Source organism: Medicago sativa, chromosome 7 (assembly GCF_051527215.1).
Source record: "Medicago sativa cultivar Bolivia chromosome 7, Bolivia_mono, whole genome shotgun sequence".
In the NCBI taxonomy this organism is placed as follows: Eukaryota; Viridiplantae; Streptophyta; class Magnoliopsida; order Fabales; family Fabaceae; genus Medicago; species Medicago sativa.
Window position 1 is genome coordinate 37,018,959 of NC_140755.1, and position 21,796 is coordinate 37,040,754.

General features: G+C 34.6%; 1 protein-coding gene across 7 annotated transcripts; it reads right to left on the bottom strand.

Moving 5' to 3' along the window:
• Window positions 1–577: 577 nt before the first annotated feature.
• Window positions 578–15,505, bottom strand: LOC146906020 (phosphatidylinositol deacylase). Of its 7 annotated transcripts, none has more exons than XM_085727468.1 (19): window positions 15,454–15,505; window positions 14,436–15,082; window positions 13,110–13,358; window positions 12,312–12,502; window positions 12,047–12,218; window positions 11,384–11,521; window positions 11,114–11,303; window positions 10,440–10,585; window positions 7,970–8,146; window positions 7,700–7,810; window positions 6,242–6,361; window positions 5,588–5,744; window positions 3,998–4,161; window positions 3,725–3,811; window positions 3,091–3,419; window positions 2,783–2,864; window positions 2,185–2,324; window positions 1,502–1,772; window positions 578–1,208 (listed from the first exon to the last, which is right to left on the bottom strand). In XM_085727468.1, the coding sequence occupies exons 2-19, from the start codon at window positions 14,724–14,726 to the stop codon at window positions 876–878; spliced, it is 3,348 nt and encodes a 1,115-aa protein (XP_085583594.1). In that variant the 5' UTR covers window positions 14,727–15,082; window positions 15,454–15,505; the 3' UTR covers window positions 578–875. The 7 variants fall into 7 exon arrangements, with proteins under 7 accessions (XP_085583594.1, XP_085583592.1, XP_085583597.1 ...); XM_085727466.1 differs by having other exon boundaries at window positions 1,502–1,775; XM_085727471.1 differs by having other exon boundaries at window positions 14,431–15,082.
• Window positions 15,506–21,796: the final 6,291 nt, after the last annotated feature.

The following is a 21,796-nucleotide window of genomic DNA, read 5'->3' on the forward strand; positions in this document are numbered from 1 at the left end:
CTTGGGAGTGTGCTCCTTCGCAAGGTCTCAGGTTCGATTATCTCCGGTGCCAATTTAGGTGGGCTATTTAACTTCTTCAAAAAAAAATATATATATAAATAGTCATAAATTAAAATAAAAGAGACTCGTCATTTTGTCAATAAACGTACAATTTGAAACAAGAGTGATGAATTATAACCTTCCAATAGTTCTGCACCTTTTGCTCTATACACAGTAAAGTTAGACGTTTAAGAGTGCAGACTATTAACTATTTGAGCATCAATCGCAAAAATCATGCATTAAGTTCAAGATCTTTGACACAAAAACCTCTTCATGTTCACCTACTATTATCATATCTTGAATATGGTCTCAGGCAGTAGGAATTTGACAATGTTAACTTTTAAGGTGACAGGTGAGACTAATTTGAACTGGATTTATTACCCCAATTGACTTCAAAGTTAAGTACAAACAAACTTAATCGATCCTTTTGATGAGTAAAACAGTAGTTTATAAATAGATTTAAGCAGTTTGTGAAGGCTTTTCTTCTGTTTTTATTACTTCATTTTAAGACTCATTCTCATGTATGATGACATCAACATTAAGAAAAATCTTTCATCATATTTAGACAAAACTGCAAAACAATATCATCGTTTTACACGTGAAAAGGCCCTGGCTTAAGAAAAACACTCTAACCCTAACCATCTAAATCTAAATGTTACAATGCCCAGAAAAAATGTTGGGATAAAACATTATACCGGGCAAAGATTATTCGTGTTACAAAAAATATCAACCATCTGACATCAACAACCTACGTGCACAATCAACCAAAAAAAATTACACATAATTACATGTGCCATCCTATTATCTGATTCTACAAAACATGGTTTCTGAAGGTTTCAGTGCCGGTGAGAATGCTTCCGGCTGCCATAAGTAACCTCTTTCGTTTCACCACTCTTTCTATGAATCATCATTAAAGCAAAAGAAATGCCGCCAACAAAAGCCATAGCATAAAACGCTCTGTCCGGAGACAAAGCAAGACCACAAAAATAAGACCAGTATCCAGCTATGAGATAGACAATGTATAGTCTAACATTGCGGATGGGGACCCCAGGGATAGACAAGAAGAACGAATTGAACTCGGGCTTCGAATTGCAAATGCCATGAAGTATAACACCAATGCTAAGTACTGAATCCAAGAGCCATGGGAGGCTCTCACCCATAGCCAGTCTCTACAAAATTGATAATCAAAAAATATTAAAAACAAAAGAGAGAATATGCCCTGCATGAAGGGTAATCTAGATATTGCAATCATATAGGAACCAGAATAATAATCGATTAAATCATGTTTTTTGAAGAGTGTCGGTATCCAAGTATATAGCCACAGAGAGAAACAAAATCATACATTTATGATAGAAGCAAAATCATACATAAAATTCTGGGCTAGAGATATTATTTTATTGGGTTGTAAATAAATAGCCAGATTTCAGAATGTTAATGTGAAAAGAATTGATATATCTTTTACCTGGAACCAAGCTACAACAGATGGCGCAAACATCATTGTTGCAAGAAGATGCAATATCAACAAGCCATGGCGATGGTGAAACACATCTAATTGTGCTTCACCAAAACTTTTTGATGAATCTGGACTGTTGGAGTTGTCTTCTGAAGGAAAAGTTCGGTTAAAACTACCATCAAAATTGTACTTCTGTCTTTCAGACACCTTATAATCACCCCCATTACAATTGATAGTTTCGTTATTTTGTTCATGGCTACGACATGATGCTGTCAGGAAACTGCTACAGAAACAAAAGGAAATTTTCAGTCACAGTGGTCATACATGTTCATGACATGCAAAAAGCAATTTTGACTAAACCCTGAACCCTAAACAATACTACAATTAGCATTGCAATTTCCTACACGCATGCAAACTTAATTAAAAATTTCATATGCAAATTGATTAAACCATTCGTCATTCCTCGGAGATTAAAAATGGCACTAAGACAGTTTGAACTGATATTGCAATATAACAGGAGAGCAGTGACATATGAAACAGAAAAGAACCTAGCAGTCATATAATCTCTAAACGACCACCAACACAAAGAAAACAAGTAAAGTATTCGCATACAGGCAGATTTAAGAACCATCAAAATTGATTACATGTACACACTTCGCAATTATGGCCAAATGCGATAAATGAAAATATACCTGCATAATGCATTGTGACAGCAGAAAAAATGAGCAAAGAGAAGTATAAGGAGACCAAAGGATGGGTGAACCAAGCATGCCAAAACCATTGCAGTGAGCGATATAACAAGTACTGGATTTGCTCTTAGAACTCGAATAACCTATTTAATGTAATCACCCGTGTGCAATGGTTAATGCGATGAACTTGAAGAACAAAATAAAACAAAGGATCATCAAATCTACTACTAGCAGAAGTACCCTTCCCTCTTCTACTTTTAACTTCAATTAGTTTACCCATTCACTCAAAAAGATGGTAGATTGCATATATAAGTTACTACCTCCGTTCCTTTTTAATTGTCACTTTTTGACATTTTACACAAACCAAAACAATCAATAAATGTTACTACTTTTGATACAATTGTTTTTACTTTTACTATAATGGCCTTATTAATTTAATATTTCATTTCATATGTTTCTCTCTCCGCAATAAATATCTAAGTGTAATATTGGTAAAACAACATTTAATGTTGCATTGAACTTTGAAAATGACAGTTAAAAAGGAACAAAAAATTTCTCTAAAAGTGACAATTAAACAGAAACGGAGGGAGTAGTACTTTACCTTAAGAGAAAAGAAGCTAGAAGAACGATTACAAAACCTTTGAAGAAATATAAATGGAATATTTTGTTTCCACATTTGCCACCTGCAACAAAAGTGACATTTATCATCAGATATGCTGCAGTATGATCCAGTTGATTTATTAGAAAACTAATACAACTCTACGAAGAGTTAAGAGAATAAATCTAAAATATTCACAGAAAATGTGATTCGCTAAACCAGATTGCTATTAAGATCAAGGCTACCCTGCTTGACTTTAGAATACATGTATCAGCAGCACAATTTAGGGTGATAACCATCAGTCTACTAACCTTGTCTTGATGAAAATATGTGTAACAGCAGCCACGAAGAATACCAAGTGTGACAACAAAATTAGAATGGCTATAAATCCGTTTGCAAAGATATAACAAATTAGGGAGATGCTGGTGAAGCTAGCAAAAGGAGGTAATGGTTGAGACATAAAGAAGGAATGGAACAGCGCAAATAAAATAGGTAGAACGGCTAGCGGAAAGAAATGCGACATTAGTGTCAAATTGGATTCCACAGCAGTTAGCATTGACGGTATCTGTAGATTATTATCCCAAGAATATGCTTGCTGCATAAGAGCAAAGAAAACTACGGCAATAGAGAAACCAACAATCTGCATGAACAAAATTAAATTAACAAAATTAGCCAGCATAAATTGGCACATATGTAAAAGCATGATGGATATGGAGATATGAAGAAACAAGAAAATATTAAGTTTGTGTGGATCATATGCATGAAAGAACAACATATTTTCGTAAATACTCAAAAACACATATTATACAAAAATAATAAAAAATTGTCAATGGAAATACAATAGTATATATATTCTTGAAACAAACCAGAATATTGGAAGTAAAAATTATTAAATAGAATTCAAGATAAGCAATTGTGAGAATAAGGGTTACAGAAACTCATTACCTTCGAACTATACAATAGCAGAAACCTACTTGCAGCAGCACCAACAGAAATTGAAATGCTACTTTTATAAGAACAATGTGGGTCAACCTGTAAAATATCATGGAGAAAGTAAACAAAAATGATTATAATCTCTGGCAGAATGCTTGTAATGTAAATTTGGTAGGTTGTCATCGCTCCACAAACTACTGTGATGGATGACATATCACTTTGCTTTTTTGGTTCAAGAATTAAAGGGGAAAAACTGTTCACTTTAGTTTATTGGGTGATTCATACCAGCATAAGAACAATGGTTTTATCCGATTGCTGAGTGGAACTCCACTGTGCTGGTGAGGAATCAACAAGAATTGTTTCACTATTCAAATTTGGGTATATATGAAGTCCAGATATGTCATCCCAAGCAAGTGCAACAGGTGGAAAACAGCGCAATTTACAGAGCCCTGAAATATCAAGCTATAGTTATTAACAAATAAAGTCATTGTGGAAATATAATAATCACAAATAAGTAATGCATTCTACTAAAATCAGAATTGTTGATCATTTTCAACATAATAGCCAAATAATCATTATTAAAGATGAAATCTTTCAGTAATAGTTTTATTTAAACTGTTTGCAAAAATATGAAGCAACCTCTCATTCTTGATAACTCTGAAAAACTTCTAAATTCTCCATGAAAGTCTACCAACAAAGCCCAGAAAGAGCTCCGATAATAGTTGATAGAAATCGGTATCTAAATACTGGAAAATTAGGAAGAAGTCCTCCTCATTAAAGAACAATGATAGTGCTTTGAGGGTCAGCTCACCTCCCAAGATTCCCACCCTCCAATCCTACCTACCTTTTACTGGAGGGGAAGACTTCCTCTTGGTTACAACAGAATGATATGCCCACCTATCAATGCCAAAAGGCCCTAAACAACAGAAATAACAAGATGCCCACTCTCTAATCCCTCCTACCTATTTATAGGCGAAAAGCCTTCTTTGAAGATGTTGCTAATAGGCATGAAATTAAAGCTTCTAGGAAGGAGATTGGTTCTAAAATATGGGGTAGGATAGTCTTTTGACATTTAGAGGCAAATACTTTAATATGGAAAACAGGGATATAAATTTCATATTTGCCCATTTGTCAAATAAGTTAGAAACTTGTGGGCTCAAACTTCCTGTTTTCATTGTCATTCATCTTCCTCCTCTTGAAATTTTCTCCAAGCCAAGGAAGGGTTGTATGTAATTTGCATTATTGAGACCTTGCTTTTAATTCTGTTGAAAGAAACAGAATAACCCTTCTTCAATTCTTTTTTTTTTTTTTTTGAATGGCAAATGTTAGTATATACTATAGTTCAGTTAGTTTTCTTTCTCCTTGCCAGGACTTGAACCCTGGAACTCGAAATCCTTAACTCTTTGATTCTTGATTTCGAAATTTGCAAATAATATTAGTTTGTGACATCTATTTTGGACTTGATTTGAATTTAGAATTGTCATGAGAATTAAGCTTATTGCTCCGATTTTCATTTATATAACAAAGGCCAGATGGATTGATAACCTAGGTTAATTGAAGTATTTGTTTGAAGTTAACATAAACTAATATGAATTGTATGATTACAAATTTATGTAATTGTTTATTGAACCCTAGATGACAGCCATGTAAAACTTTAGAATTAAGAGTTCAGTTGAATTGAATAAAAATAATCCCTTCACACAACATACATCTTCATGACCTACAAAATGGTTTTATGATGCCTGTTGAAGTGCTTTCCATACAGTGAATACGCAAATATGTCATAACTTTTGAAAACATGCACACCACATATAATATCACCACAAAATAAAATTCTAATAAATTGGTCAACTGGAAGTGGATTAGAATTCTTACTACTACTTTCAAGGTCTCCAGCTTCTTCTTCTGGAAGTCCAGAGTTTCTAATTCCACAACCAACAGTATTCATAGACAAAGTGATAGGAAGAAGGCCCAAGCTAATGGAAAATGATAATTTAACAGCTAGAGGATGAGCTTCTTCCAACAGCAGCTCCTGCACAGCATGCCAAAATTAAGATTTAAACACTGAAAAAAAAAAAACTTAACTAATTGTTACATCCATTTGCATACACTTGAGATTTAGGAACAAATTTTAGTATCATAACAGCAAATTTCACTAGATTTGTAAATAAACTATTTATATTTACATCTTTTGTAACTATATCCAGAGTTAAATATTTGTAAATAAACTACATGTAATTTAATAAGATACAAAAGGAGGGATATTTGGAACAGTACATTGTTGTATTTTAAAAAATAAAAAATAAAAAAAAAAAAACAGTACATTGTTGTAATTCTGCAATGTTACTAGAAAGTATCAATGGAAAATACTCAACCTAAATAAGCTCTGTGTCTTTTGAACTGCTTTCTAACAATCAATTACATAAGAACAATGAGCATTGGTCTTGCAGTGATAAATACTCATAAATAGAAGCGAATAAAACAGCAATGAAGTGTGTAGGTCAGTCAATACTACATGAAAATAACAACCTTTTGGGAGTAGGTAGACTGGAGCAGAAACCATGGAGATAAATCCTTATTTCCTTCCTCAGGTTTAAAGAACTGCCCAACTGCCATGGATGCCGCTGGTGGTGGTCTTCCTGAAACAGACTGAGCACCATAGTAGTTAATAGCGGATAGCGGCGCGTAGCGGCCGACCCCAAAAATGCTATAGCGGGATAGCGCCTAGCGCTATGACCGCTATTTCATATAACTTTTTGGACAAATTATATAAATAATACTATAAACTTCTCTCAAAAAAAAAATAAATAATACTATAAATTATAAACAAACATATATCACTTGTAACTTCTGAGTTGTAACCAAGTCTGCCACTTCATTACATTCACAAAGTGTCTCAATGCATTTATGCAAACCTCTCAGCAATTTGGGATCTGTCTCAATTTCTGGTTTGCTATAAAAGTATTTAGGATTGATTGAACACCAGAGCTGGGATCCTTCCAGTGATTAAATTGCCAAACAATGTCGATATTATCACCGGTCCACTTATGTCTTTGAGCACATGAGTCAACAGACACAGAGTTTGATTGAACTCCAGAAGCGGAAGCTGCCATGACTATGTTGTCCACAAAAACAACAAAAATAAGGAAACAGAGAGCAGAATAGAGGATGAACAAAACAGAGGATGCTTTTTAGGGTACAGATCTGATGCTTTTGAGAGAAGATTTAATGAAGAGAGGAAGTTTTTTGAGAGAGCAGATGCGTACAGATCTGAAAGGCGCCGTAAAGAATGAAAGAAGGAAGAGAGAAACTGAAGTTATTAGTTAGGGTTTGACGAAAATGACAAAAATACCCTTGTTTTTTATTTAAAACCAAGGAGAATCTTGTATTTTCACGTAAAATGAAATAGCGGTGCAAGAGTGCAAAACCGCTATGCAGTGTTGCGGCCGCTATTGCGCCGCTATCTCATAACGCTACGCCATGGCTTATTGCATAGCGGTCTTGGACCGCACCGCACCGCGCGGCCGCTATTGGCCGCTATAGCGCCGCTATTAACTACTATGCTGAGCACTAAGTTGTCACTCTAGATGCACAAATAAGGATTCAGCGTTCAACTAGAAATACAATATAGGAAATTTGTCATTTTTATTAAAGGATTTTTGATGTATTCTATTATTTCCTAGAAATTAAAGTAATTTGGAGAAAAAGTAGTGTTATATATTTTGGTCCCTATATGATTGACAAATTTGATTTTGATGCCCCCAAAAACTTAATTTGTTTATAGTCCCTAAAATACAATTACTGTGTGCTTCTGAATGGGACTACAAATGCGCTATAATTGCAAATATAGGGAAACAAATAAACTTTTAGTACAATACTCAAATTTGTCAATTTTATCAACAACAAACCTAAATTCTGAAAACCACTAAGATGGTAAATAATTATGCATTTCTTGATATTTAAAGGAAATCAATTTCAATATTGTACCGGACGAGGTGCAACCGAGATTGTTAAATATCTGAAGCCATGCATATCTTCAGGTCCTAACCAGAATACAGCAGATGGAGGAGGTTGCTCGGTTTGACTGCCAGGTTCAGGCTGTAAGAGTATTGTATATTCAAATTTATGAGTAAGCATATCAAATTAATTAAACTTCCACAGATTATCAGAAATAAAGATTATGACCTCGGTAGTTATAATTGCAATGTACTAAAACACTAATTCCAACAATAAATAAATCAAAAAGGAATAAAATACCTGCCGTGGTGCTGGGCCTGAGGGAATACGCATCATTTTAGATGTTACTTCCATAACCCTATCATCGAGAGGCAAACTTGAAGTAGATTTCCCCTTTTCAGGCCACAAATGAAGTCTGATTCCCGAACATGGCTCAAGATTGGTCACTAACACAAAATGACTTTTTCCATTTGAACCCTGTATATCCAGATTAAAAGAATGAAAAACTGCACCTAGGAATAATTATCTATGATGTAAAATAGAAATTTAAACATTCGAAAAATCAGGAATTCTTGGAGCTAAGAAAATGATTAGAATAGAAATTAATTGAAGTCAGTCATGCTCATGCTTAAACAAAAACATTATACCTTCCGGACACAAAATTCAACAAATATCTTTCTTCTTCTACTTCAAATTTAGCAATGCTCAATAAAATTAACATTAGATTAATTTGAAGTTCAACGACTAATATGAAGATAGACTATGCAGGAAGTGGAGTGCCTACTGAGATGTTATCTTGATTAAATATCTACGTTGACGAATAGAACTTGCCAAAACAATCAATTACAGTAATATCATTCTTTCTATAGTTGTTACTGAGTGATAGTGCTCTACTTACTAATGACAGGAAACAAAAAAGAATAGTACAGATAAATTTTATGAATCCGGTCTCTACAGTCTACATAAATTCCCGCAAATAACTTCTGACAAGCCAACAGACTCCTCCGTGAGCTCACACACCCTGCTTCTGACCAGATGGGACAGTCATTCGTTCCTCTTTGTTCAACTTAGAATCCTCTATTAAACCAGTCGACACCAAGCTCATGGTTGTACTATTTTCCCGGCCTATGCTAAGTTTTCTGTTTCTAAAACCCTATTTTTCTACCAATTTGGACATAAATGACAGCATGGACTCTCTTAGTAAGCCCTGTGGTACTTGTTCTATATTCATGACTGGTAAGAGCTTTTGCTCTCAATCCTTTAAAGCACCTAGTAAACATGGATGTAAGATAGTTGGTGCCACTGACCATATGACTTTTCATTCTACAACCCTTCACTCTTTTTTACAATTGAAGAATGTGGTCCATGTCCCTAAACTCACAAATAACTTGAACTCTAGTCGTAAGTTTGCTAAAGAACAAAATGTAGAAGTAATACTTTTCTCGTCTTTTAGGATCTTGCCACCAGGAGGAGGAATGGACAAATTTTTAAATTGTGGTTGCGGTTAGGACTGGACAAAAACCCAAGGTCCGTCCAAAACCGAATTATCCATTGAACAAAAGAGTGTCTCGGGCGGTTCAAATCGGGTAAGCGGGTAAACGGTTTCCTTAATTCAGTTAACAACGGATAATAATGGTCGGAAACAGACTTGAATTTTACACCCATTGAAATCCGAAACCCGACCGTAGCTCTAACAGGTCCTGTATTTAAATGCTATTAGCAGTCTAGTACACATATTGGACAAGAAAGAAGTGATGATGGCAAGTTACTTTTTCTCCTCTATTTTTATTGTACCAGAGCCATATACTGACCATCTCACTCACACACGTCTCATCTCTCTTAGTTTTGTACTGGTGGCACTATTTTTTTCTTTTAGAAGAATACCCCATAATTGTAATTATGTATTGAGAAACTCTACAATTAGAGTATTTTATTTATTATTACTTCACTCTTAGATAGTTGTGCCTATAATCTTCTCTCATCTCTCTTCTGTTTTTTCAATATTTTGTTCTACTCTCTTCCTTCCAACATTTGAAGACCAACTGAAATCATCCTCTTCCACCCATTCTCCGTTTTTTTCTTTCCCAATCGTACTTATGAAAACTTCATCTTCAACTCACATCACCCTCAACTTTTCAACACACACATACAAAAAAAAAAAAAAAAAACCCTCAACTTTTTAGTAGAGCCTGCAACACAATGGTCAGCTTCTTCTTTCTTATTGTTTATGGTAAACCGAGTGAACCCAACCGATCCAAACCATTACCCGACAAAACTGTTATTTGACCAAACCGAGTATCTAAACGGATGGGAATGGGATGAAAAATACCAACCGCGGTTTCGATCGGATTGACGTTTTTGGTCCGTCACCGACCGAAACCGACCGTTTGTCAACCCCTAGTTGCAGTTATGAAGTGTTCCTTGATATTACAGAAATATTTGATAAATGTGGCTTTGATTGCACTCGTACCCTCACCTCAGACTTAAAATCCCTTACACCATACCTATACCTAGTAACAATACTGTACCCATGTCTATGCAATATTATTAGGAGTCCAGTATATGTATAAACATCAGATAGTATATTGTATTTTGTAACACATCATTTCACACACCTCATTCAAATATTATATTCGATTATTGAAAGTTTGTTTGCTCTTTTTCTCCTTCTCCACAAAAATTCCTATCATTTCGATAGCGGTTTTCCGCTTTATATATTGAATACATTAGATATTGTACTGTTAAAAAAACAAATAGACTAAACAAATACCAATTTTTGTATGTCCAACCACCGCCTTCGACCATCCATTGCTAATACAGTAACCTCATTTATCTGAATGTATAGGTCTCTGTCAAGGCCCCCATCATTCCAATGGATATTGTGAGGACAGATAACTGACCTGTGCTTTTGAGGTCCTGCAGCAATTACATGATTTAAATGTATTCATTTTCACAATGTGGTAGGTTGTGATCAAATTATTGAGATATGCCAAAGATTAAAATCAAAAAGAAATTTAAAGAAACATACAGTCAAAAGCACCAAGTAACAAAAGTAATCATTTTTGTATGGAATAAAATATTTCAAAAGAGTTGTTCATTGCACCTTTAGCTATGACAAAATCACAAATGGTAAACATACACAACAGACTGAAAATTATACGTCTATAAACCAAACTGATCTGTTACAGAAGAAAGTACATGGAAATAACAGAACGCTGTCTTCAGTCCAGTACCCACAGATAAAGCATAATTTAACTTATATATTATGAGCATATGCTTCAACAGCCCTATGCAATATAATCTACCAGAATAATTATGAGATGATTAGAGAAAGATAGTCATTGAAATTTCAAACCAAGTCAAATACAAGAATTCAAGACAAGATTGGAAGTAATTAATCATAGGATACATGATAACAAAATTAGAAACAGCAGAATATAATACCAGAGTCATCTTTTGTATTCTGGTCAGGAATGTTGATAGACTGTTTAGAAGAGGGTAATTGCATCATCCGGTTGAAATCATGTGATATTCCACTATGCAGCATTCTTGCAAAAACTTCAAGCCTCTTCCGAGAACCAGAAAGAGGTTGTCCAGTTCTGGCATCTGTCAAACTAAGAAGTGTATGTGATACCTACATAAGAATGTAAATGATAAAGAGCACGTGAGGGAGAACCAAACTTTAGTATTTGACAAATGAAAAATCTCACTTACTTGGACAACCAGTTGATTACACCACATTATAGCCTGATGTTCCATTGACAACCACACATTTTTCATGGCTGTACTGCTGATCATGAAGCCATGTGTCGGCGGCACAATATTATCAAGTGATGTTAACTTTGACCGTACCTAAAGAAAAAAAGAACTGTAAACAACCATGCCAATGTTCATTTTTAGCAGTCATGTAAACTTTGAAATTATGTTAAACTGTGATGACCCGGACAGAAAAATGGAAATATGATTTTGTGAAACTGCATACAACTTGAGCATAGTGTGATGCCAGAGTATTTTGATATAGTATTTTAAAACACACGTGGATGAAATAGTATTTTAATAATTACAAAATTCAGTTACTTTGTGATTCCGTTTCATTCCCCTCAGATTAGAGAGGAAGAAAATGGTGGTAAATAATGGAATGGGATGGATGGTATTAGATACCATTCTATTCCATCTTTTTTTAAATTTCCAAATAATGGAACATTTTTCAAAATAAACGAATGCTTACTTTTGCTATAGTTATTATCCTAAGTCATGATATGATTTTTTATTTTTTTGTATAATTGGTAAGATAAAAATAGAAATTTCTTTTTACAAATTTTGTTTTATTATTTATTAATACCTGTAGAGAGGAAGATAGTACAAAATTAATAATACCTGGTAATCATTATATGCACCAGAAATAGATACAACAACAACGTCAGAGAGTACTGGACTAGACACATATCGTCCTGTGTTCGTGGTTTTTGCCTTGTATCCTTCTCTCCATTCTGAATTTACACGTGCAAAGTAATGACCCAAGGAAGGCTGCATCGCCACAGGAGGTGATCTGAATAAAATACATGTATCTCGTCAAACATTTAAGCAGACGATAAAAATACAATAAGAATAAGGGAAAACAGAAGAGGGGGGAACGCTATACTGATGTGGGGATGAAAGTGTGAGAATAGTTTGAACTGCTGATTTTCTAAGATGGGGATGGACAACAGCAGCTCTAGCAACAAAACCACCCATAGAGTGACCAACCAATATCACACTTTTGGGCAAGCTACCAGAATTTGCAGCACCTTCTCTTGTTCGAGCATCATAAGACACTTTATATTGGTCCAAAATCTGCAGAATAAGTTTCATCTTAAGTATTGAACGAAGTGATGAACTCAGGAATCACTGCCTCAAGCAATGTAAAATCAAGATAGTCAGATAAGTACACACTTCAGAGATAGCACCACATGAGGAAAGAAAGTAGTACATGGCACAAGCCTAACAAGGCCTGTAACCAACTTGAAAGCAGAGAAGAGTGTTGTTCAGCGTAACAACATAGTCATCCAGTTATTTCTTACCACACAAAATGGTAGAAAACTGAAATCAATTAAAAAGTATGCTTGTACCAAGACATTGAATGACTGGAGGAAAATTTTAAGAGTGACCATTTAACCAAAATCAGTCTAACATGGCACATAATTCATTGGAGTTTAAGTCCACTCGTACAAAATAACAAGAAACGGAGCTTCAGTCCTTGGAGTTTGTGCACTCCATTAATGAGAACAGACTGACAGCACATTGATGACAAGCACAATTCAAAACAAACCATCCATCTACAAACTATAAGAAAGCAATTTTTAATTCTAAATACTACAAGCAGGTCATATTTATCTAATATTCATTTGTTTCCTTGGGATATAACCTACATACAATCTCTAAAGGAAAAAAAGTGAGATACCTTGTGTATAGCATATACAACATATTCAGCGTGTTCTTCCAGAATTGCACCATCCATTGCAGAATGCTCACCTTCAAGATCAACGGCAAACCAGTCTAGCCTGCTAGTATACTGGTTAGGTAACTGGAAACCGGATAAACTTATACCTGCATCTCCTTCTTCGGGTGTTAGGGAAGCTTCTTGGTAAAATGAATACTCAAGAGGACCATTTTGATATGCCCTATCAGATTCTGCTGCCAAAGACCGCACCTATTATGTGTTCAGAGAAATATAAAATTTTGGGCAAAAATAGTACCAAGAACGTTGTAATAATAAAAAAAAACAATTATAGAAGAACCTGAACAAACAATCATTATCAATGTAAGCTTCATAACTTGTATGGGATGTATATCCTATTTCTCCACTTTTAGCCTAATTTTTTAATTTTTCTTCTTATCCTGGTTTTTCAATTATTCTAATAAAAAAGGATGGTGAATTCTACTGCCATGAGAAACTTAAAAATATCCAGATTAAAAACCATTCAAAAATAAATACTCCCTCCGGTCCATATTATAAGAAAATTTTCAAAAAAATATTTGGTCCTATTTATAAGAAAATGTCACAATTTTAAAAGAAAATGCTTCTATTTTTAATATCAGTGAGTGTATTTAATGTTTCACAATTTTTTATGAGGGCATATTTGTAAAAATATTAAAAAAGTTTCATTAATTAATGATTGTATTGGTTTTGATGTTTTTTTATTTTGTTTCTTATAATAAGGACCGGAGGGAGTATGACCCTATATTCAATCAAATACCTTGGCCCAGCATGTGAGCAATTCCAAGGCTATGAAAATAGCTAGCTAGATATGCATATTTTTGTCTTCATGTTAATCATACTACCTAATAAATAAAGCACTCAAGAATCAATCTCCTACAACTAAACCAAATTCTTCCATAGGAATTAGAATAATGAATAAATACCACAAATTCCTAAGTAATCTTTAGATCATTAATTTAAATGAATGGTTTTAAATCGTGGTCTGCAACACCAATGTATTTGGGGTCTTGGCAGCAATCGTATCGCAGCCGCAATTGTGACCACAAAAGCGACCACATTTATCACAATTTACAGCAATACCAAGCACCGCAACATAACCACAGCCGCAATTTAAAACCTTATCAAAATGATCCAGGCAATAATCATAAGTTCCCAATTTTAGCTGTTTGTTACTACCTACCAAATAACACAATATTTCCTAAATTTGTCGAAATAGTTCCACCACTAACTATAAAACAAAACCAACTAACTACGTCTAAATTCATAAAAGAAGAAAGAGGACCTTGCCTGTTTGTAGCTACCGCCATTTCCCGGAATGAAAAGAACAGGCACACCACTAAGCTTTTTAACATGCTCCCTATAATCAATCTTTTTCCAACCTTCGTGATACAAATACAATCCATACTTCACCGGTGTAACACTTTCCATAGACGTAATAGGAATGTAGGTCGGATACATGTAGGTCATAACACATCCATTTGAAATCGGCTTCAATAAACCATAGAAAGCAGCTAGACAAATCCCTACCACCACAATAATCAAAACTCCAACCCTAATTTTTCCTCTAAATGTCGGCATTTTGAAATGATGCTTCACTTCGAAATCACTACACTATTTGAAATCAAATCCACAGCTTCTACTCCAAAATCTCGAAATTATTGCACTATTTGAAATTGAATTCACAGCTTCTACTCCAAAATCACTGAATTCACCTCAAACTAACCAGCTCGAAATCAAAAAACAAAAGTTCCACTAATCAAATCAGAATTTCAAACTCAACAAATACGAAAAACAACGTAGTAACAGTTGAATTTAGAAAGAGGACCAACAAACTCATTCAACGCCGCCACAACCAAATCGCGATCCACGAATTCACCGTTGAATTTAATTCTAGTATCAACTCAAGATTCATACAATCATGGATCAAACAGATTCTGCAAGAAAATTCATACCAAATGTTCACAGTTAAACACAAGATCTAAATTTCAGCGCAAAAAATCAAACTAAGAATAAAAGGAAAAATCAACGAAAACTGAAAATGAAAACTACTAATTCAAGAAATCAAAGACAAAAACGGCAACAGAAATAACAAGAGATCTCATAGTGTGCTGCTCTCATGTTCTCAGGTTCGAACTCTCCGGACACGGACAGTTACTTTGTTAATTGTTGTGTTGGATCAGTCCATACAGAGCTTTACTCTGAGACTCGGACTCAGGATTAGTCGGTACTTGGATCGGATACGGAGTTTCTAAAAAAAAAATAGATAGATCTAAAACAAATCGAAGTATAGAGAGAGATATATTACCGAACGGTGAAGATGAGGAGAATGAAAGAAATGGCGTTAGAGTAGCGGGGACGGAGGGTGCAACTGAAAGTTGTTATTTATTTATATGAATGAATGGAAGTTGGAAAAGGAGTCATGTGAGAGTGACAGAGTCAATATTATAGGAGTTGATGATGAATCAAGCTACTATTATTATTTTTGTTATAATAACTGATTTGGGTTCTATGTGTATTTTATTTATTTTGGTAATAACTGATTATTTGGGTTATATTTATTTTTGATAAATATTTTTTTTTGATTTGGGATTAACATGGTTTCCTTAATTTATGTACTTCCGTGTAAGGTAAAGGCATTAATATGCATTACCGTGACATTTTACCCATTAACTATTGAATTTTGTTATTGCCCAATTCACTTCTTTTTTTATTAATTAATGTTAGATTGCCCAAATCTATTTTTTCGTTTTTTAGCTTTTTACACATGCTAAAAATATCCAAATGGATCAGTAAAAAAAAATTCGAAATGGTAATAAATTTAAAAGAAATGTGTCTCGTGTGGAGCCTACATGTACAAATGTTTTTGGAATCACTTAACGCTACACATCTAAAAAAAATCATTATAAAGGAAAAAACTGTATAATTTTTTTAGGTATTTTTCGTATGGTTCTTAACTGAATTTATCGTTGTTTTCTTAAATCCATAGTTTTCTTAAAGTTTGTTATATCCAAAAATAAAATGTATTTTTAAGTTAAGAATCATATGAAAAGCATTTAAAAAATTGTACATGAGTTTTGTCCTATTATAAAATGCAAGAGTATGAATTATCAAATGTGAGATGGTGAGATCACCCATATACAATGTAATTTATGCATCTTTCTAATTTGCCTTTACTTTTATGTATATTTTTTGCTATTTGCTAACATTTTCTTTATTTTCGTATAACAATCTGAAAGGATTCATGCTACTCTGAGAAAGCATTTGGTGCCAAAGATAAAAGAGAATGTTGAAGAAGGGTCAACATATGTGGTTGAAAATATATTGGTTGCTGGAAATGATCCTAAGTACAAAATCACGCCACACAAATATAAGCTAAAATGCATATTTTCTACATACTTTATAAAGATTAAAGATGATCGTATTCTAATCAACCGTTTTGATTTTGTGGCGTTCAATAAAATTTTGAATTCACCAAATGAGGATAAACTAATTGTTAATGCAATTTCAAGAGCTTGTTAGGAAATAACAGGCTGAAGAAGGAAAACTAAACAACAATCACAAACACAAGAATATAACGTGGAAACTCCAAAACCGAAGAAAAAACCACGACCGTTGTCTAAACTGACAACCAGAGAATTATTACTATGTGAAAATTGTTACAACATATAGACTTCTCTAACTCTCACCCAATGCCCCAGTACACCCACACTCTCACAAAGCAAATATTTAAACTAAGTCAGATATAAGCTTAAAGTGCTACTGATTGGTGCATATAACAACAAAGAAACTAGGTTCAATATATAGCCTTGGTCTTCCCCTTGCTTCACTAAACTAAGCGATGTGGGACATAATCACCAATAACTAATATTTTTAACCTCCTTCTTTATTCAAGAAACTTGACAATCAAACCCAACAATCTCCACCTTGATTGTAAGAGTTTCATCTCCCGCTTCCATTGTCTATACCGACAATCATACTCCACCATAAAGAGTATACTTCACTTGAAACTGAACCATTCCAAGAATTTCTTCACGTCGAATACCTGCTGAAAGATTATGGTGCAACTCCCATATTGGCTTCCAGGAAGTTCTTCAACAATCGACATATCTCACCACACACCCTGCATCAATGCCAACCAATGCCCGTGTGTTGTTCTGAATCTGCTAGCAATTACTTGTCCTTTTGCATGGTATAGCGGAAATACCATAAGGACACACTTAATCTTCTAGATAAGATCATCATCACCTCCCAAAATAAGGGAGACATTGCTAGCACTTGCCTCATAGACTTTTACAGAAACAGCTCCACCTGGACAATTTCTCTTTAAATGCCCAGACATTCCACATTTCCAGCATGAAAAATTCTTTGCATGGATCTTCTTCCCATTAGCCCCACTTCTAGTTAACAACATTGAGCTTGAAGAAGTGCTTTCATCAATTTTCATCCTCCTTTCTTCAGAAATAATTTTAGTTGCAACTTCTTCAAAACTCAAACTTTCCTTCCCATACATCAAAACATGTTTGAGATGAACATAAGAAGGTGGAAGGGACAAAATGAGCCTTAACGCTTTATCTTCATCATCAATCTTAACTTCAATTGATTCTAACTCAGAAACAATATTATTCAAAGTACTAAGATGATCAGAGATTTTCGTACCCTCATCCATGCGCAAATTGTGGAATTGCTCCTTCAGCAACAACCGATTTGAGATGCCCTTTGCCTGATATAACCCTTCGAGCTTTTCCCGGAGTTCCTTGGCTGATGACAGATTCTGCACATTCGCAAGAACATTCTTTGCCAACCACAGATGAATTGCACTTGCAGCTCTCAAATCTAGCTCCTCCCACTTATCTGCCTCCATCTTGGAAGTGTTTCCTTTCAGCGCCTTGTGTAAACATGATTGTATCAGCACATCCTTGACTTATACTTTCCACAAGCCAAAGTTGATTATTCCATCAAACTTCTCTATGTCAAACTTCATTGCACTTGAATAAGACATAGCATTTGCATAGTACCACCCTCCTTCAGCACGTTCACAATATCACACTTCTTTTTTCTGATGTGGAAGATCAGACAATGCTGCAACCACAGAGCATACTAAGAATTGTGATATCTCACGGAACCGAAGCTCCTGATAACACTGTTAGGAAGTAACAGGGCTGAAGAAGGATAACTAAACAATAATCACAAACACAAGAATATAACGTGGAAACTCCAAAACTGGAGAAAAAACCACGACTGTTGTCTAAACCGACAACCATAGAATTATTACTATGTGAAAATTGTTACAACACATAGACTTCTCTAACTCTCACCCAATGCCCCAGTACACCTACACTCTCACAAAGCAAATATTTAAACTAAGTCAGATATAATCTTAAAGTGCTACTGACTGGTGCATATAACAACAAAGAAACTAGGTTCAATATATAGCCTTGGTCTTCCCCTTGCTTCACTAAACTAAGCGATGTGGGACATAATCACCAAGAACTAATATTTTTAACCTCCATCTTTATTCAAGAAACTTGACAATCAAACCCAACAGAGCTACCTCAAGAAAAAGCTTGAACATAGTGTTGATTGATGATGATGGTTAAGATATTAATTTAACTTCAAACGTTGTTTACCGAGAAGTTTTTCGAAATTTATAACAACAAAGTTGATTTGGCTAATGTCTTAATTTACAAAATTCAAATAATGTTTATTTCTTACAATTGTAAATTTAATGTTTTTAGTGCTCATATGCTTTTAATGGAATATTTATTTATTTTAGTGCATATTAAACCATAAGACCCGCACGTCGCACGGGTCGGCCGACTATTAAAGTGGAAAAACAAAGATAGAAACCCTAGTTGTCAAAGTTCCCAAATTGATTAATCTCCTTCCTCCTTCTACTTGCTGTGTCCTGACCCGACCTTGATTCGATCCTTTGTAACAGCCCGATTTTTCGCTATATTTATTTTATTATTTATTTAATTGCTTTTGTGTGTGTTGTATGTGATTATTTGCCTTTGTGTGTATTTTTGGTTCGGAATTGTAGAATTCAGTGTTAGAAGGGTATTTTAGTCATTTTGGACTCAAGGGTATTTTGGTCATTTTATGAGCAGGGGTAATTTAGTAATTTTGCTGAGGATTGTTTTTAGTGTTTAATGAGGGTTGTTATTTTACTAAATTACCGGAGAGTGTAGTGATTTATTTTGTTACCGGTAAGTGACCGTTAGTATTACATTTTACCGTTAAGTGAGTAGTAACATTTTTGGGTTAGAATAGAAATGGGTTAGGCCCATTAAGGTGTTGTGAGTTGAGCTCAATTATATAGAACCTATATAAACTCTAGTGTTAGAGGAAAATAGGGTTTACCATCATTTTTCATTATTAAGAGAAGAGGTAGAGAGAGAAAGAGTAAGAGTAGAGAAGGGTTGAAGAGGAAGCTAGAGAGAGAGCTAGAGGGAGGTCAAGCTTCAAGGATTGGAGGTAAAGTGAAGCCCTAGTGTTGATTTTGAAGAATTGAGGTAAGGGAGTTAGACTTCAATCATAATTAATAGTTGTAGATTCTACCCTAACTCTTTCATTAAGTGGTTAATTTGAATTTAGTTGTAGAAATTTGTGCTTAATTGTGATGATATGATTATATGCATGAATTGAATGATAATTGTGTTGTTGTTGTTGAATTTGTATGTTAAAAATGGGTATATATGAACATGATGGGTTCTGGGTGAAATTGATGATGAATAATGTTGTAGTTGTTGAATTGTTGATGAAATCATGTTCAAATGTTGTTGTTGTTGAAAGTTGTAAAAGTTTGGTGAATTGGTGAATTTTGATGAATTGATGTTGTGATTGCAAGTTGTATGCATGTTTAAGTGTTTTGAAGCATATAAGACCTATAAACATCTTTGGGATTAAGTTTTGGGGTTTGGGAGAATCAAAATGGGGATTTTGGGGTGAAAGGGGTTAGAACCCGTAACAATTTTTGAGCTGTTCTGGTGCAGGACGCTTAAGCGTGCATACCACGCTTAAGCGAGCCAGTAGCGTGCTGAAAGCGTGCTGCAAGCGAGCAGTCCCTGTTGCTTCTGTAACTCGGACGCTTAAGCGAGTGGTGGACGCTTAAGCATGCTACCTCATGTACAGCCAAACTTGATTCTTCGTTTCATGCACTTGGGGACCAATCCGAGCTTTCTAAAATGTTTCTTTTGACTTGTTTAACCTCTGATTACACACTTAATCCTACTGGAACTACGTTTGATTCGATTTGGACTAGAAATTGTGAAATTCACTTAACTTTTGAAAAACGGTCCAAAAACGTCAATTTTTCGGAAACTCGTTTTTCTCATGGAATTGAAGTAGGGTTAAGATTGTATGTTATTTATATGATTTCTAAAAATGGTTGTGATTGGTTTCATCAAGCCTTAACATGTTTTGTTTCGAAAATGGGATTCTTTTGTAAAAATGACAAAGAGAGACGAACTTTGAGTTTTTCATGGTTTCGTCACATTTGGCCGGTGAAACGTCGAAGTATCCTCTACTGCACTCACATGTGGCCTAGAGGTATACTTAGTTGAGGCATTGAATCTTGTTTGCTTGGTTTGGTTCAATAACTTCAATTATTTTGAAAATGAGATACCGATAGACAAACTTTGTTGAAAACGATTCCTTTGAACCAATTACCTTGTAAATCTTTTGTGAATGACTTATATGATTAATTGAGGATATATGAATGGTTGTTGAAGGTTGAATATGATGTTTATCATAAATGTTGTATTTTTCCACTTTGCTTAGTTTCTGAGAAGTATGTGGGATTGTTGTGAGATATTGTGTAGTTGATGATGATTTATGTGATGATGACTCATATGTGAATTGTGATTTGTTGAATGTGTGTGGACATGAATACTTGATAATGCAATGTTGTTGAGCTAGTCAATGTAATTAGTGGTGTACATTTACATTGTCGTTGGTAGTTGTATGTTGAAGTTGTGCATTATCGGGTCATTGTTGTATGTCCATCCATCATATCATATGAAGTCAGTTGTGAAATGTAAAAGGAGATGTACTTTTACATGGTAAGAGGAGGTGCACTCTTACTTAGATGTGCGGTTGGCATCTAATGTTGTTGTATGGCACAACATGCATGTATGCGTCGAGTATAGGTGCTTTGCATATTGAAATGAAAGCTTGATGTGATATGTGAATGTTGTTTGTTCGTGGTAAGTGTATGCTTGCTTGTAATATTTGGATTGGTTGAATGTATGTATGTATGTATGGACGTTAACCGTTTATGCAACTATTTGAGGATTAATTTAACTTCTTTATATCCAATTATTATTTATTGATTATGATTAATGTAAAGCTAACCTCCAGTGGTTTTTGCCGCCTACCTGTCTGTATGGATGGGTAGACGATGTGCAGGAGTAGTCTGCTTGCGGTGAGTGCTTGGATAGATGGAGTTAGCCTCCGCTATCATTTTGGAGTTATAGTTAGGGCTCTGATTAGGTTGAGTCAGTGTCTTTTAGTTGTGTTGGACTTATTTTATTTATTTGAGATGTACTGATTGTCGGACTTGGAGGATTTTGTTTGATGATGTATTGTTGACCATGGCATATGTATTGATGGTGATGTATGATTTATATCCGCTGCGACTGTTGAGATAT